This window comes from Lynx rufus, unplaced genomic scaffold (assembly GCF_022079265.1).
Source record: "Lynx rufus isolate CCGP_SWC_20201006 ecotype Redwood Valley unplaced genomic scaffold, mLynRuf1.p SCAF_8, whole genome shotgun sequence".
Classification (NCBI taxonomy): domain Eukaryota; kingdom Metazoa; phylum Chordata; class Mammalia; order Carnivora; family Felidae; genus Lynx; species Lynx rufus.
In genome coordinates, this window is record NW_025814896.1 from 120,838,170 (window position 1) to 120,855,970 (window position 17,801).

A 17,801-nucleotide genomic window follows, 5' to 3' on the forward strand; every position below is an offset into this window, starting at 1 on the left:
CATTTCCAGAAAAGAGAGTTCCAAATTTATTAAAAAATATCTTTCATTCATTTATTATTCAACTAATACTTTGATGTTCCCATTATGTGCAGAGCGCTTTCTAGGGCACTCTGTATTCGTTGTTTTAGTCCTCCAAACAGTCTTCCGGAGGTATGATTATCCCCGTTTTAAAGCAGGAAAAACTTGCCACTTAGTGAGAGGAAGTGACTTGCTCAGGGACCCTGAGCCTGTAAGTGGTAAATCCAGGATTCATTCCGTCTTGGTCTCTGGCTTCAAAGTCTGTGTGCCCTTCCACTGTCCCCTTTTATTCTGCAATGGGGCTCGGGGTGGGCTGGCCCAGAACTGTCCAGGGCTCCTGCCCTCACCCAAGTGCCTCATAGGATATGTCCCGACACTTGGCAGGATTGTTCAAGGGGCCTGAGTGGGGGGGAACTGAGGAGGAAAGGGAGAAGACACCATCCCTCCCGTTAAAGAGACCAGGTGTTCCAGAGCAGAACCTGGGAGCCCATCAGCCCTGCCCACCAAATGTGCCACTTCCCGTGGGTACGTCTTGGCTGACTCCCAGATTCCTGGGATCTCACCACGACTGGCACCAAGCTGCTGTGCAAGGTCAGGGCAGGTCCTTCCTGCCCAGTGGGGTGGAGCCAGAGCTCTAAAGCCGCTCTTAACCCTTAAGGGTTTGCTTTCAGTTTGGGATTTCCCTGTCTCCATTTCTGTTTGTTCTCAGGAGTTCCTTCTTGAGTGGGTCAATAGGCGTTTGTTAAACACCTATTTGGTGTGTGTGTGTGTGTGTGTCAGGATCTGGGGAAACCATCACGAACAAAAACCTGGTTCTTGCCTTCAAGGACCTCACAGTCAGCTGGAGAGACAGACATGAAAGAGAAATTCACACTTAAAAGCTTGTGATTAGGGGCGCCTGGCTGGCTCAGTCAGTAGAGCATGCTGGAGTTCAAGCCCCACGTTGGGCATGGAGCCTACTTAAAATAAAAGTTTTTTTAAAGTTTAAAAAAGAGAAAAGCTTGTGATTATACAGGGAGATGTGTTCTCTAAGAGAAAATAAGCACGGTTCTGTAAGGAACGGTGACCAAGGAACCTCAGCCGGTCTGGCCTGTTACACAGAAGCTGAAGGATGAATGGGGGCTCACCACGTGAGGGGTGGTGCAGGATGAGGGAAAAAAGGTACACAGGCTCCCAGGTAGGAGGGAGCAGGGCACCCAGAGACCTGATAGAAACCAGCAGGGCTGCAGCGGAGAGAGCAAGGGAGAAGGGTGTGAGATGAGAGCAGAGCAGACGGGGCCGGGGCAGGTCTTTGAGGACACCTTCGGGGCTGGGGGGGAGGGTGTGACACGGTCTGCTTTGTGTTTTGAAAAAAAAATCACTTTGCGCTCTGGATCCTGGAATGGAACAGAGGGGTTGGGAAGCAGGGTTAGGACGCTGCTGCTGGCGTTGAGAGCGGGGGAAGGTGGCTGTGACGAGTGAGATGGCAGCAGAGATGGAGAGAAACAGACAAGCCCCAGAACACCAGGGGAAAGGGGAGAGAGGGTGTCGAGGTGACTCCTGGGTTTGGGATCTTCACACATCAGGCGGACCTTCCTCAGGGTCTTAGTGCTGAGTGTGGCAGGCAAACACTCCGGGCCTCCCCGACCGCCCAGCTACGGCCTCAGAGCGCTCCTGTGTGCTGCAGCTGTCCAGGAGGGGGAGATACTGGCCGCGCTCAGAGCTGGTAGGACCCCTGAAGGCCACTGTGCATTGCCCGGATGCTGAGACCTGTGAGGTGCTACCTGGAGGCATGGGCAGCGGTCTGCCAGGCCAGCAGTCAGCCACACAGAACACGTACTCAGCTGCTTAGTTCCAAAGAGGAAGGAGACTAAGGCCCCAGGGGAGGAAGTGAGTTAGCCATGGTCTCCCTTCTATTTCCCTCATTCCAGATCTCTTGGGGGGGGGAGGGGCATCCATCCCCTCTGGAACCCCTTCCGTTAGCTCTTATACAGGAAAGACAGAAGACTTTAGGGCAGCGTTCTTGTGCACGTAGGTGCCCCAGATCCTGATAGTACAGCCAGGAGAAAGAAGGAAGAACAGGGGAGATGATGAGTAATCAGGACAAGAGCCACCTGGATAGGCAGGTGGTGGCCTTGGGACCGCACCTGCATTCCTAGCATTAATGCCGCCATGATTATAATAGAAACGACGGTAATATGGCTTTCTTTTACTGAGTATTGACTATGCGTTGAGTGTCCTATATCCTCACTACTCAAAGTGGCCCATGGACCAGCTCTGTCACCTCGGAAGTTAGAAATGCAGAATCCTAGGCCCCACCCTAGACCTGTGGGATCAAAATCTACATGTCAAAGAGATCCTGATTTCGATGCATATTCAAGTTTAAGAAGCCCTGCTTTTTATGTATTCTCTTGTTTCATCTTTGTGATCACGTGAGGAAGACTCTTATTGTCCCCCATTTTTCAGCTGGGGAGACTGAGAGTTCGGAAAGGTTAAGTTACTTACCCGAGATTGTACAACTAGTACAGGACCAGATCAGGGTCAGCACAAAGCCCCTCTCTGGACACTCACTATTGGGCTAGTGACTGCCCTCTGAGGCAAGCCTGGCCTTAGCCTTGTCGTTGAGATTTGGGTTCCTTTTCAAGGGAATTTGGGGTGGCCCCCAGCTGGGTATAGGCTTAGACCGACAGGTAAGTGTTGGAAACATCCCGGCCTCTCCTGCCCCCAGGACCTAAGATACTCTAGGGTCATGTCTGAGTCTGCCAGGGCCACCCCGGGAGGCATGCAGCCACCTGGCCCGCCTGTGACCCTGGGTCTGGGCCAGGAGCAGATGGACCGCAGAGGGAGTGTTGAGAGAGCAGCTGACCCTCCTTGACTCAGGACAAGTGCGGCATTCTGAGACAGCCCAGTTTGTTGTTTTGCTGGGCCAGGCTGGAAAGTGTGTGTGTGATATCACTCAGTGGGCATGTGCAGAATCTGTCAGGGAGAAAATTCCAGAAAGAAGCCAGTTGGAAACTGCACGAGGAAAAGGAATTCTGTTTGGGGGAGCGTGGGGGCCAGGGAATGGGGAAGGGGAGAACCTGAAGGTGGTACAGGGTAAAGTGAGCTGGCTTGGGGTTCAGGAGCCCCGATATCTGATTTCGGCCCTGGCAGTAAGTCACTCCACACCCACCCAGCCACCCACCCCCCAGCCTCAGTTTCCTCATTGGCAAAATCTAGGGACTGGACAGGTGCTCCAGCATCTCTACAGTCCCCTTCAGCCCTGATTTTCTTTCATTCTAATAAATGTATGATTCCCCATAATGAGATGCCACGGAGGGACCCCCCATAGGAAAAGCTTGAAAGGTCCAAGGGACCCTGGGTCGTAGCCTGGTCCGAGGGCAGGCTCCCCCTTCTGGCAGCCCAAAGCCTTGCTGGGAGAACGTGCAGGTCTGAGAGGAGGGGGACCCCCGGGGGCGGGAGGGGCACCCTGCTCCAGGGAGAAAAGTCCGCGAGCTGGCCGTGCTGAGCAGAAGCTCAGAGGAAGAGACAGAAAGCCCCGGGTGAGACACACTTAAAAAGCCTGTCGTGTAAAGCGTTAGCTAGCACCCCCGTTCCCACTGCGCACACCCACGACAGACGCTCCTGCTTCCTCCCACGCCCCCTCCCCCACCCAGGCAGCCAGCTCAGCACCGTCCCTGTCGTCCCTGTCGCATGCCGGCACGTGGTGCGGTGCCCGCAGCCAGGGCCCTTGTGGGCGCTGCCCCTGCCTCCCCTCCCCTGGGCTCTGGGGGCGCTGTAACCCCGGACTGCCCCTGCCCCAGGGGCACACACAAAGAGCCCCAGGTCTTCTCTAGCGAGAGAGAGAGGGAAAGAAACTTCCTCTCCGGGGGCCGAAGAGGCCTTCAATGCTGTGTCTGGTTTCCGCTTCAGAGCCAGGAGATGAAGTAGGGGCTGTTTTTTCCGTTTTGGGCTCCCCCACCCCAACTACCGTGAACCAGCCTTAGTGACCTTCCTGCTTTGGGCCCAAGCTCAGTACTCTTGGCTTCAGAGAACCGAGTTCAGGGGCCCAGGTGAGAAGGGGCTCACTTGCCCACCCCCACCTGCAGGAAGCTCTGGAAGGCGTAATTAACCCAACCCCGCCGCCAGACTGCCAGGTGTGTGCGGGGCCCGGGAAGGGCATCTGGGTGAGGACCCCGAGAGGCCCGGGATAGGAGCACAGGATATTCTGGAGGAGTGTGGCTGTCCTCCTGCTTGGGGCCCAGAGAGGGACAGGGAGAGGGTGAGACTCCCCTACAGACAAAACTTCTGGGGCTTCTGCTAGGGGGGTGGGGGGCTTCCAGGAAATGGCATCTGGGCCCAGTGAAGGAGCCACAGGGTAGAGGAGCAGGGAAATGCCTTGGGGACAGAGATCCAAATGAACGTTCATTGAACACCTACTATATGCCAAGCCCTGCCCCAGGCACTCAATGTTGCCAATCACCTAAAGATATTAGAACAGTTCTCTATCTTAATGCAGTGAGGAAACAGGCTAGGAGAGGTTACAGAGGTCACACAGAAACAGCTGGAATCCAAGTCTACTAGAATAAAGGCTTAGCTCAGGGACCTGAGAAGGGGGGTGGGGGGGAGAATGGAGTACAGAGGCAGATAGCGATAACAGAACCACAATATTGAGAATTGCAGAAGGACCTTAGAAATCATCTCCAGCATCATTATTTTCCAGATGAGGAAACCGAGTCTCAGAGACAAAGTTGCTTCACCAGAGTCTTGCTCCAGTGGCTCTGTACCCACTGCCCCCCAGGGTATCCTTGCCTGACTCCATACAGGGAAGAGAACAGCTCCCTTCCAGGGTAGGGGGAGGCTGTCTGGCCCCTCCTCTGGGGGAGAGAGCTGTTTCTAGACGACCCCTTTTGTGTGCCCGAGACAGTGTCTGTGGGCCAGAAACAGTGGCCCTGGCTTTTCCATTGTTCCTTCGGATTTGGGCCTCCAACCCCGCACCAGTCCCTTCTCTGCTCTAGGCCCTGCTCTGAGTCCTTGGGGCCAACACCGTGCCTAGCACGCGGTGGGCCAGCAGGTTTGACACACGAACAACTGAACGGCTGGAGGACCCCGTCTCTGTGGCAGGGACCCCAGGCACAAGGTGGGGCCTCTGAGCCACTCCTGTAACTCTGCGACAGTCCCTTTGTTCTTCCCTCTCCACAGGCAAAGAACAGAAGGAGACCAACATCGAATCCATGAAAATGGAGGCAAGTGTTTTCCTCAACCCCCAGGGGCTCTGTGGATCCTGGTTCTAGGAGAAGAAAGCCACCTCTCTGACCAACTGTGGCCAGTGTGTGTGAGGGGAATCCTGAGGTGGCCCTGCCCCCTTCTTTACCTGTCCCCCATGTTAGGAGGAAAGGAAATGGGTGCGGAGGTTAGCAGTCCCCCAACGAGGCAGCCAGCTGGTCCCGCTCTGAGACCAAGCACCTCCCCTCGTGGTTCACGTCCACGTGCCCCGTTACCCCACGGCTCACTCCTCCAGCCCAAACAGGGGCTTGCCCAGCACTTGCAGGGTCGGCATCTCTGGCCAGGAGTCAGAGCTCCTGTGTTGTGTTCGAGGTGAGTGCCTCCTCAGTTTCCCCTTAGGAGGAAGAAACCTTGCAGTGGGACTGTCGGTGCCCATCTTAATGCCAGTCTGTCTCTGTCGTCTCTCTGTCCTAGGGCTCCCGGGGCCGGCTGCGGGGTGGCTTGGGCTGGGAGTCCAGCCTCCGCCAGCGGCCCATGCCGCGGCTCACCTTCCAGGCGGGGGACCCCTACTACATCAGCAAGCGCAAGCGGGACGAGTGGCTGGCACGCTGGAAAAGGGAGGTGAGGCGCCTTCTGGCCTGGGCCCCAGCCCGTCCCCCAGCATTGGAAAACCAGAAGTTAGCTTCAGCTGCCTTCCGGAGCTGTTGTCGGCCCCTGGCTGAGCCTCAGTTTCCCCTTCAGGTTAACCTCTTGCACTTACAGGGAACCGCTCAATTAGTAGGCAGTGACTGGTTTCTTTGTCCGTTCAACACATGTTTCTTGATCGCTTACTGTGTACCAGGTAGCGTTCTAGGCTCCGTGCCTATATAATTCTTGGCCTCGTGCAGCTGACATTCTGATGGAGGAGATAGAACAAATAAAGACAGAAACGTAAAGAAGGGGCTGAAGTAGAGGATAACAGAGGCCTGCTTTAGGTGGGGGTGGTCACGGGAGGCTTCTTGGAGGAGGTGGCATTTAAGTTGAGACCTAAAGGAAGAGGAGAGCTGGCTCTCATCGGGTCGCTCCTTGGTCTCTCAGTCTCCACTGCCTCAACGCCTCTTGGTGCTAAATCCCTCTACTAGCTAGCTTCCACCCCTCACCCCACGACCCCCGCGGAAGGTGTCTGGTGAGGAGCGGAGTGGGGTCGTGTTCTAAGAAGAGGAAACACACAAGCAAGGCACTTTGTTTGGCAAAGTGAGAGACCAGTATGCCCAGTGTGGAACAAGCAAGGGAGGAAGTGGGGCTGGACGAGGCTGGGAGGTCGGCAGGGGTCCAACCACATGGAGCTTTGCAGCTCCTGGCCAGAAGCTGGTATAGTTCTGAGGACACTGAAGGTTTCTATGCAGAGGAATGATCTGATGTGGATTAAAGGGGCAGCAGTGGACACATCGGGATGTATTTTGGAGATAGAATCAGTAGGGCTTGCTGACGGAGGGGAGAGGCGGGGGAGGGGAAGACATGGGGGCACTCCGGGACAACTCCCAGGGGTCTCACCTGAATACCAGTGATGGTTGGGCCATGTCCTCACATGGGGATGGCTAGCGGAGGGGCAGGTTTGAGACCGGCGGGAATTCTGACTTCAGTCTGAGATGTGGAGGTGCCTGGAGCCTGGGGGGCAGGGAGGTCTGGGCTCCAGATGCAAAGGTGAGAGGGCGTTAAGAGCAGAAGCTAATGTTTAAATCCAGGGAAGCTGATGAGCTCACCCAGGGACAGGGAGAGAGAAGAGACAAAGTCCCAGGATCGCAGCCACAAAACCCCACTATTTATGGGCCGTGTAGAGAGCAGGACTGGCAGGCTGCAGGGACTGACGAGGGGTTTGGGGGGCAGCCGAGGGGAGAAGAGCCATGACTCAGAAAGGAGAAGGCTTTCCCGAGAGTGTTTGCCTAGCCCTGTGGAAGGTGAATTCACTGAGACATGCTCATTGCATCTGACGCCCTGGAGTTGGCCAGCGACTTTTCTAAGAGCAGCTTCCGTGGGGGGTGGAAGCCAGCCCATGGAAGGCTGCAGCCGAGAGAGGAGGTGAGGAGACTGCAAGACCAGGGAGGCCCCAGTCTATGAAGGCTGATTTGTGGGGCTGCTCTCCTTCCTGTCTGATTAGTAGAGAGAAGGCGGTTGACCTCTGGCACCAGGTTTGGAGCAGAAATGCCTTGAATTGCCACCATCTGGGACATGGCCTACAAAGAAAGGCCTTATCCCGTTTACATTGTGTGAGAGCTTGCTCTAGAAGAGGTTCAGAACAGGTAGGGGTTTGGCTACTTGATTGTTTCCGGTTCCTTCGGGATCCAGGAAGGCAGAAATTTCTCTCCGGGAAGAGCCTGGAAAAGGGGCAGCCTGTCTGAGGTCTGGGAGAGGAGAGAAGCACTTGACCCTGAGCACGCAGTGTGGTCTTTGGACTGGCAATTTCAGGAACTTGGGCTGTTTTTGCCATCTGGTCAGGTGCCCACCAATCAGTTCCCAGGGGCCGGCAGAGGGGGGCTTTGCTTTTTTCTGCTTTCCCTTAGCCCTGGGGCCAGAAGCTTGGACACGATGACTTTTAGGCCTGGTAAATCTATAAACTCTGTGGTCCTCAAACTGTGCTCCCTGAAGAAGCAGTATGGGGGCCTGCCCTCAGTTGCAATAGAAAAGGGGATCTTTTCTCAACTTGCAGGAAACATTAAGATAATAGGTGTATTTTCTCCTAATTTTAAGTGTTCCACTAAAATTTCAAGACTTTATCATGGACGTCTTGTAGCATACGCAGAAGCGGAGAGAGTGATGTGCCGAACCCCCATGTACCTATCGCCCAGCTTCAACCATCATCAAAAGCTTTTCTAGTAAATCTTAAACCTTTGGCCTCTGCTTCCCCACCCCCAGCCAACAAAGGCAATCAATGAGCATTTACAGAAACACGTACAAAGTTGAATGAATTTAAAATGTTTGAGGTATGTGCCTCACAAGTATATCCGTTGGGCTCCTGGCTGGCTCAGTTAATAGTGTACCTGACTCTTGATCTTGGGGTCTTGAGTTCAAGCTCTACATTGGGCATAGAGCTTAGTTAAAAAAAAAAAAAAAAAAAGAAGTTAAAAAAAATGTATTTCTTCTGCCAGTAGAACTGTTCCTCATTCATATTCTATAACTAAAGATGTCATAAAGCCTTCCGTGATTTCCAGTACAGGTGTTAGAACTGCTGATCTCCTCATTCTCAAACTAGGGGGCTGGGGCCGCACTTAAGCGCTGGCTACAAGCTCAGGCCCCCTTCGGGCTTCCTACTGCCCGCTGAGGCCTGGCCACAGCACCACCCCTGCCCCCCTTGGGCTCGGCCAGGGAGCTAGGAGAGAGCTAGCTGCGGGCAATAAGAATGTTGGGGAAACACAGGTAGCTCTCAAGAGTGCCAGGTTCCCTTCAGACTAAAGGGTAGTAACTGTCACCAGCAGGCCTGTCTTCCGAGTGGCTTCCCAGGGGTAAAGAAACCCTTCCTCCTCTTGCGGCCTCATCCTTGTTCTCTGGCGTCCGACCCTTTCTTCCGACACTGCCTCGCTAGGCCTTCCTGACCTTGGCCCTGGGATCCTTCCCCGTTTCCTCCAACGGCATCTGCTTGGCATTCTCCTCTGTCCCTTAACTATGGCATCCCCAGATCTCTGCCCGCCCCCGCCTCCTGCCAGTTTTGATCCACTTACCCCTTATGTGCTCTCCTAGATTCTACTAGGTGCCCTCCTAAAACCACAGTTCCAGCTGTTTCCCAGGCAGTGTCACTTGAAGGCCCAGCCGGCTCTTCCTAACCTCAGGAGGTGACACCTGCTCTTTAAAACTTCCCGCAGGGCACCATTTTTGAGCTACCAGAACCCTCCATGTCTCAGCACTGTATGAGATATTGGGGGTACCAGAAGCCTAGAAGATTCCTAGTTACCCCAACATAGGACAAGGGTTTAGGGCACCTCGGGAAGAGCATCACCCAAAGGGCTTAGAGCGGTTCTGCCTGGATCATCCATGCATCAGCAAGAGGTGGCTTTTGGCTTCTAAAGAATGGACTAGAATTTAGGGAAGGGGCAAAAGGGCATTGCAGAAGGAGGGATATGGCATATGCAGAGGTTCTGAGGCACCAGGCAACATGGCCTTTTCAGGATCAGGAATGGAAGTTGGTGAAGAAACACAGGATGTAGGGCTTGAGGACTGTGTGTCTTGTTTTGGGGCTTCCACCAGACCCCAGTCTGCACCTGCCCCTTCGCTGGTCCACATGCCCCAACCTGTGGGGCCTGCTTCCCTCAAAATACTCCTCTATCAATCCCGTTACTGACTGAGGTTTACTCTTTCCTTTTCCATCTGAGATTACCTACCTCCCCAGGCTTTCCTCTACCTCCAATTTTTTTTTTTTTTTAAAGAAGGCTTAGAATATCACAAAATGAAAGAAATTTAAAATAAGCGGGTGAGGAAAATGAGACATGTGCTCCTTCCCTGAGACTGAGGTGGGAATTCTGGCTGAAGGTGGGAAGCTGTCTGTCATTTTCTGTCTGTCCTATCACATAGTCACTTCCTTACTAATCCTTTCAAGGGTTAAGCTCCGCTTGAATCCTGACCCGGCCCTGCTATACAACCTACAATGGCTCCCCATTGTCTCCCTCATCTGTGCTAGAGATGCCCTGGCTGTTTCTCAAGGCATCATCTCTCACTGGGACCTCACAATCACCCCACCCCGTTTCACTGCCACTCTCTAAGAGGAAGGCCCTCTAAGAAGGACCAGTCCCCCTTTAGATTTTGCTGTGCCCCTTCTTTCTTCCCTGTGTCCCCGCTGTGCTTTCCTTTATATGCTCTGCAGGACTGAGTCCACAAGGCTCTCTAGGATTTCTCCAGTTCACACTGACCTCCTCCCTTCTCTGCACCCCATTGCCCTTACTGCTAATGTTTTTGGATGAAGCACTCAGTTATATTTTGTAGGGTACTTTTCACCATTTCTCGTGTGTTAATCCTGTCTTCCCCCATCATGCCCAGCCTGATATTGGATAAGAATAGGCTCAATATATACCTGCTGGTTGGCCAAGCAGTTGAGACATTGGTGAATGTGGGACACCTCAGGGAGCTCAGGCCCTTGGATTTCTGCCTTGAGGCCCCAAGCCCTTGGTTTCCATATGGTTTCTCGGAGGTGCTGACAGGTGTACCTGGAGAACAGCATGGGGCAGGAGGACCCGTGTGATTAGGCTCCCACGGGTAAGGTGGTGCCCTGATTCTTCTGCACTCCGTGCTCCCGCTATTTCTGCCGGGCCTCCGCTGTGCTGGAGCCGATGAGAACCTTCCCTGCCCTGGTGGAGCTGGCCCAGGCCCTGGCAGCAGGGAGGGCAGAGGTGAGGCATTCCTCCTCCCAGAGGAGGGCAAGTCCTAGCTCCTCTTTCTAATGATTAACAGAACGCAGTGACCCAGGGGAGTATGGTGGGTTTAGGAAGGTCTTCCCACATGTGTCACTTCATCGGATGTCACCACCGTGGTGAGGCAGAAGAGGTGCAGAGGGCTGCTCAAGCAGCGGGGATGGTCGTCTGGCCAGAGGGGCCGAGGACTCCCACGGTTCCAGTTTGTGTGGTTTCAGGGCTCCCTTGTAGCTGCGTGATGAAGAGTAATCTCTTCACCCCGGCCCGATTCTAAATTATGTCAAGGCAAGGACACCATGTCCTGCTGATCTAGGATCTGGTCTCTTTCCTGGCTCCCATCCTGGAGGGAGGGACTCATGCACCTTTACACTTATTAGATGCTTAATACATATTCAATAGTGATGATAACAAATAATCTGTGGTTCACATAGAGACCTCCCCTCTCCCGCCTATATCAGGCAGTTCCCCATCCCCTCCCCCTGGGCCCCCCAACAGGTGGCAAAGCTTTTATGTTCCTGAAGGGAAGGGTGCCTTTGGAGGGGAGTTCGAATGCCACCTGGCCACTTACGGGATGTGGGACCTTAGGCGTCACTTTTAACCTCACCAGGCTGAGAGCCCTTGGTTGTAGCTGGCCTTGGATGTGCCCCGAGCTCCCGGGTGTATGCGCAAGAGCGGCTCTTGCCCGGCTTGCTTTCCGCCTCTCCCCAACCCGAGCTGGGTAGATGCAGGCACTCTGGGCACCTCTGTCCCCAGGGGTGGCACTCAGGGGAGACTGGGGAAAGGTTTGCTGAATGAGTCAATAATTCTAATCTCAGAACTGGGGTGGGTTAATAAAATAATCCTTAACATTTAAAGCTCCTAGGGCAGGGCTAGCGTATAACAGGAGCTTGATACTTTCCTAAATGATTTTAAATGACATAAGTATTACACAAATGCATTCTTGTCGTGAAAAACTCATCCCTCCCCCGTGATTCTAATTCCTCCAGCAGAGGTGCTTGGTGTTGTGAGTTTGGTGTATCTACGACATGATTTTTTCTATCCATCTCTGTGTGTATAAATATATAATTTTACTTCACAGTTGCTTTTGTTTCTCTTCCTTTTTTACATAAATGGAACCACGTTGTAGTTTTGTTTTACAGCTTGGTTTTTCACTTACAATAAGTCTCAACAATCTCGCCACGTAATCACTGTTCTATCCCAGCATATGGATTGCCACGATTTTACTCAGCCGTTCTCTGAGTGGCGGGCATTTGTGTTGCTTATGGTATCTTACTACGTACGCGTTGCAGCAGCGAACATCCTTGGTCATACCTCTTTGTGCATCTGTGTTCCTCTAAGACACCTAGAAAGAGGAATGCTAGGTCAAAGGGAATGTGTGTTTTGCATTTTATCGAACCTGCCAAACTGCCTTCCAAAAAGGGCAGTGCCATTTGTGTGCCCATAAACAGGGTATGAGAAGACTTCCACCTTTGCCAACATCAATATTTTGCTAATCTAATGGGTGGGGAAAAAAACGGTATCTTGTTATGATTTTAATTGGCATTTCCCAGATAATAAGTCAGGCTGGACTTCTTTTCATATGGTTATTGGCCATTTGTGCTGCTGCTTCTGTGAGCTGAGCAAATGTTGCTTCCTCTTGCTTTATAACCCTGCAGTCTCAACAGACTGTGCTTCCTGTCCGTCCTGGGAAGAAACAGCCTGTGAATGTCGAGAGGGTCATCTCCTGCTGTGCTATATTCCATTTAATAAGCAATCACTAAGCGCCTACTAAGTAGGGGGCCATTGTGCTTGGGGCTTTAGGAATAAGGAGATGAATTAGGTGTGATTCCCCTGGGCTCTAGTGCTGGAGACTTGAGAAATGGCTACCCTAGTAGACCATTAAGGACTAAAATCAAATTATTAGCCAACTACGTGGATAGCAGTTTTAGGGTATTCTGACCGGCAGGCATCCCTCTCTTATCCACCATTCGTAAATTCATGACAACCTGAACTTTTGCAGGATGGCCTCAAAAATAACATCTCCTTCAAGGAGGTGATGCCATTTGGGGCAAGCATGACAAGTATGTACTTTACCAAAAGGCTGAACAGGTTTTTAAAGGTATTCCTGTGACAGCCTATAATCAGAGTGACTTCCAGGGCTGGCTGTGAAATTGTCATCATAGAGGCTCCCACTGTCTCCTGAGGGGATGGGCTGTTTGCACACCGGAGTGTTCACTTTATCAGGGGGCACAGAGAATAGCTCTTAGAACAACCCTCACTTTTTAGTGATGAGAAAACAAATGGCGGCGGGTGGGGGGGTGGGCGTGGTGGTGGTGGTTGTGGGCGGGGTCTAGTGGCTGGCCGAGGCCGCGGAACTAGGCAAGAGGGGTTGGACTTTACTGAGCACGTACTTTGTACCAGGCACTGTGCCAGGAGCATTCACTTTCACCATAGAACTAAGATGTGGTATGTTCCAGTGGCCCAGCTTACGTCACAAATCCAAGCCTAAGTTTATGCACTTACGGGAACCACAGGTCAAACTTAACATACACCAATCACAATCGTCCAGCTCAGCTTTCGTTGGCTCACCTTACCCTAGAAAATAGGACCTGCTAGCCTTATAAGGAAATTCCCCACTTCCTAGCCAATCATGCCTTGTTGCCGTGTTACCTCTAGTAAGAGTCTATCAAAGTCGCTTCCTGCCAGAATCCCTCGGGAAGAGTACTCCATTGCTTGTTAGGCACTGTACTCTCCGATCCTTGGATTCTTCTCCCTGGAATAAAGGACATCAAACGCATTACTGAATTGTATTGTTTTTGTCATTTGACAGATATATTATCTGCAGTTACTATAAGAACTATCTTTATCCCTATCTTACTCCTAGGAAACTAAGATTCCCCTAGATAAGGAGGTGAGAACCACATGGATATGCCTGTAGAGTGTTCCCCGGGGCAAAACCCATCCCATGCTGCTTCTGTTTTGCGCCCAAATGACTCACCTAGAACAGAATCTTCCTGGTTTGCTGATGGCTTCTCCTTAGACTAAAGTATGGGGTTAAAAGAGAGGGATAGTGGGGGCGCCTTAGTGGCTCAGTTGGTTAAAAGTCTGACTTCTGCTCAGGCCATGATCTCAAAGTTTGTGAGTTCCAGCCCTGCGTTGGGCTCTGTGCTGACAGGGCGGAGCCTGCTTGGGATACTCTCTCTCTCCCTCTCTCTCTGCCCCTCTCCCACTTGTTCTGTCTCTCTCTCCCTCTCTCAAAACAATAAGCTTTAAAAAAAAGAAAAAAGGAAAAGAATCATACCACATTTAAAAAAAAGAGAGAGGGGCGCCTGGGTGGCGCAGTCGGTTAAGCGTCCGACTTCAGCCAGGTCACGATCTCGCGGTCCCGGAGTTCGAGCCCCGCGTCAGGCTCTGGGCTGATGGCTCAGAGCCTGGAGCCTGTTTCCGATTCTGTGTCTCCCTCTCTCTCTGCCCCTCCCCGTTCATGCTCTGTCTCTCTCTGTCCCAAAAATAAATAAAAACGTTGAAAAAAAAATTTTTTAAAAATAAAAAATAAAAAAAAGAGAGAGATGGGGCGCCTGGGTGGCGCAGTCGGTTAAGCGTCCGACTTCAGCCAGGTCACGATCTCGCGGTCCGTGAGTTTGAGCCCCGCGTCGGGCTCTGGGCTGATGGCTCGGAGCCTGGAGCCTGTTTCCGATTCTGTGTCTCCCTCTCTCTCTGCCCCTCCCGCGTTCATGCTCTGTCTCTCTCTGTCCCAAAAATAAATAAACGTTGAAGAGTGGCCAGGTTAATCAATGAAAAGGTGTTTAAAAAAAAAAAAAAGAGAGAGAGATAGGATAGAGTTGGCCCAGCCCTACCCCCCACCCCCTGCCCCAGCTGCCGCCTCCACTCCCCACCTCCTGGGCTGCCTGAGCCAGGTTTGGGTCCTTTAGGCCCTCGGGACTGCCCCCGCCCCGCCCCCGCTCCACTCACTTGGTCCTGAGCCCCTCCTTGAATCGCTGTTTTCTCTTGAAGGTACCTTTGACATTGTGAGATTGGATTAAAACAATGTTGGAATGAGATTCACGAGGCTTGGGATTCAGGAGGCTTGGTTTCCGGGCTCAGCCTCTGCCCCTGATCTATTTGAGAAGATCTTTCTCCTCTCTGCACTTCAGTTTCCTCACTTGTAATGTGACAGAAATAGACTCAGCTGACCCCAGAGATTCTAAAAGTTTATAATTTGTGGGGAGGAGGGCTCGAGTCATGACCTGTAGCACCTTTGTCTCCTGCACTACCTTGTACGTGAATTCTAAATTAAATATCTGAGCGCGTTCTCAGACCTTACATACATGCCTCTTCTAGAAACACATATATAAAGTATCCCGACAAGGATTCTTAATGAAGACTTTCGTAATATTTACGTGTTTGGTGCTAGAACCTAGTTTTCCTTTCCTCTTCACTACTCTTGACTTGGTGCTCATCTTCAGACACTAGGCCCAGGCTAGGGAGAGGCTTGAGTTCATACAAAAAAGCCATGTTGCAAAGTACACCCCTCCACCCCCGCCAGGTGACACATCTTCCTAGGGCATTTCCTTAGCTTGGGAATTCACATTCCAGCTCTGGCTTTGGTGGCCCTCTACCTAGATCTGCCCAGGATTGCTAGTCTTCTTTTTGTTAATCACTGATTCATTCATTCATTCATTCATTCAAAGAACCGTCAAACCTTAACTGAGCTTTAAGATAACACCACATGTGTCTGTGGAGCTACTGCATTCCGACATTTTCTAGACATTACGGAAACAAATTGGAAGGAAAGTCAGAATCCCGGCCTGGGATGCCTCCTTCCCCTGGGAGACGTAGGCAGGTAGGTGAGTACCTTGTGCAACCCAGTACGGCCATTTTAGGACTAGGAGCAAACAGGCCATGGGAGCACTAACTAGCCTGAGGACCTCGGGGAAGACTTGCCAAAGAAGGGACAGCACGCAGCCCTCCCCCTGGAACCAGCAGTCTGCCTGACAGGGATGGCGGGGGAAGGGCGTTGAGTGGGATCTTAAGGTAGGTGCCGAGAAATCCTCCGGGAGTTTGGGGTCTGGAGCACCTCCAGATGGCTTGCATATTTAGTCCCAACTTTGAGAAGCGTTCTTATAGCACCTTCTATGAGGCAGACAAAGGAGAAGGTATAACAGGGATGTTCTCTCTGCTTTGCTTTAAATACCAGACCATTTGTCCTGGAGGCCCCAGGGATGTTGAAGCACGGGGTGGCCGGCTGGACTGTGTGACCCCATTAAGGAGCCAATAACTCTAGATGAAAGAGTTAATGGACTTGAATTCAGTTCTTACCAAACACACACAGCACTGTACTGGTGCTGGAGGAGACACATGGGCACAGCTCCCGTCCCAGGGACATGTGGCTAGTGGAGAAGGCTGGAGCGTTCACTGTGAACCTCGGTGTCGGGTAGAGCGTGGGGCTTGTTCTGTGCTCCCGGTACCAAGAGTCTGGTGAGCACAGTGGAGGGCAAGAGCACTTTTCCAGGGAATTTCCAGGAAGCTTCCTGGTGGAGGCCTCCTTTGGGAATTCTAGTAGGGATAAACGAGGAGAGAACCACCGAGGGGGCAAAGAGAAGGAGCCGTGAAGCTTCTGGGTTGTTCAGGGAACAGCAAGAGATCTGGTAACTAGGGTGTGAGAGTCGGGGAGGAAGCGTTAGGAGAGAGAAGACTACAAAGGAAGATGGTCAGATCCGCAAAGGCCTTCCTGTCACGGTCAGGAACTGCTTCATTGTGCAGCAGAGAGCAGGAGTGTGAGAGAGGTGGCCGTGGCTTTTAGGAAGGTAACCCTGGCAGCATGGCAAGGGAGTCCAGAGCAGAGGAGTCGAGAAGCAGGACGAGTTAGGAGGGCGTTCGGCTGGGCTTTGACCGAGGGTCCAGGTAACAAGAGGCGGACACGAGAGACTTGATAGAATTGTCTCCAGTCGGAGGACAGGGAGAAATTGGCCGCGTATTTAGGGGCTGGGGGTGGTGGTCATTATCTGAGCTAGAGAATCCTGGAGGAAGAGCAGGTTTGGGACTGGAAGGTGGTCTGGGCTTTTGATTTTCTTAAGGATGTATTGTGATGAGCAGGAGCTTTTAATTTTAATAAAGTCCAATTTATCCTTTTCTTCCCCCCATTTTATTGGTTAGCATGTGTGTGTATCTCTAAGAATTCTCTTCCCACCCCAAGGTCATGAAAATATGTTCCCTTAGGAGAGGGTGAGTTCGGTGTTGGACAAGCTGGTTTTGAGAAGCCGGCAGGGTGGCTGTGCGCTGGGAGAGGTGTAGCAGGCAGCCCTGAAGGTGGGTCCGGAACCAGACTCGGGAATCACTGCCGTGGAGGGCACGTGCTGCAGAGCTGGGAGGGAAGAGCCGGAAGCAGGGAGAGCAGCCTGTTGGAGACCAGGATAAGGAGGGGCGGGGACTTGGAGCTTCTGGGAACAGCTGGTGCCCAGGACTACTACGAGGGCTTCGGAATCCGAAGGAGTTCTGGAGCCCATTAGAGAACCAAGAAAGCCCCCTCTTTCACCAGGCTGTGGAGCCCTTTCTAATCTCTGTGAAGCATCTGGCCATCCTGGTCCTCCACCTCTCAGTTTATCCTCTCCCATGACAAACATGTCGTGTGTGTGTGTGTGTGTGTGTGTGTGTGTGTGTGTGTGTGATTTTACCAGTTTTCAGATCTGCCATTTTTTAATTACAACTCCTTATAGATGCCTTATGACTCTTCCCCTATTCCTCTTTAGTCTGTAAATGGTGAGCAGTATACATATTTAATTTTTCATTTCCAACTCGGAGGAATTAAACACCAATGGGGATGAAAGAGCTTAGTCTCCTGTATATTTGAATCTAGATGCTGTTTCAAGGGCAACTCTATGGGGCAAACAAAAACCGAAAACTGCGTTGGGCTTGCTTTATACATAACAAAGATGCCGTCAGCATTCAGTGTGTCTTAGAGGGCGGGTTGCTGTGATACTACGTCAGAATCATGTGGGCTGTGCATTCAAAAAAGGCATGTTCCCAGGCCCCATTCAGAACCCAAGGAGGCACAATCTCTAGGGCGGTTCCTGAGAAAGCTGGTTTTCTAGCCAGCTCCCCAGACGATTCTGTGGCTTATGAAAGCTTGAGAACCACCAAGCTTTGGATGATTCCAAGCAAAGCAAATCTGGCACAGAAGAGATCCCCAAAAGGTGCATTTGTCATTTCACCTACCGCCCTATCAACCGCATGGGGTGGGGGGCG

The 17,801-nt window shown here is 52.1% G+C and overlaps 1 protein-coding gene across 3 annotated transcripts in view; it reads left to right on the forward strand.

The window, feature by feature from the left end:
- Nucleotides 1-17,801, forward strand: part of DNMT3A (DNA methyltransferase 3 alpha) — a 99,929-nt gene that overhangs the window by 56,803 nt on the left and 25,325 nt on the right. For all 3 annotated transcript variants that reach the window (XM_047067819.1, XM_047067818.1, XM_047067817.1), the window contains exons 5-6: nucleotides 5,179-5,222; nucleotides 5,677-5,823. In XM_047067819.1, the coding sequence (XP_046923775.1) occupies nucleotides 5,179-5,222; nucleotides 5,677-5,823 (191 nt within the window). The remainder of the gene's footprint in view (nucleotides 1-5,178; nucleotides 5,223-5,676; nucleotides 5,824-17,801) is intronic.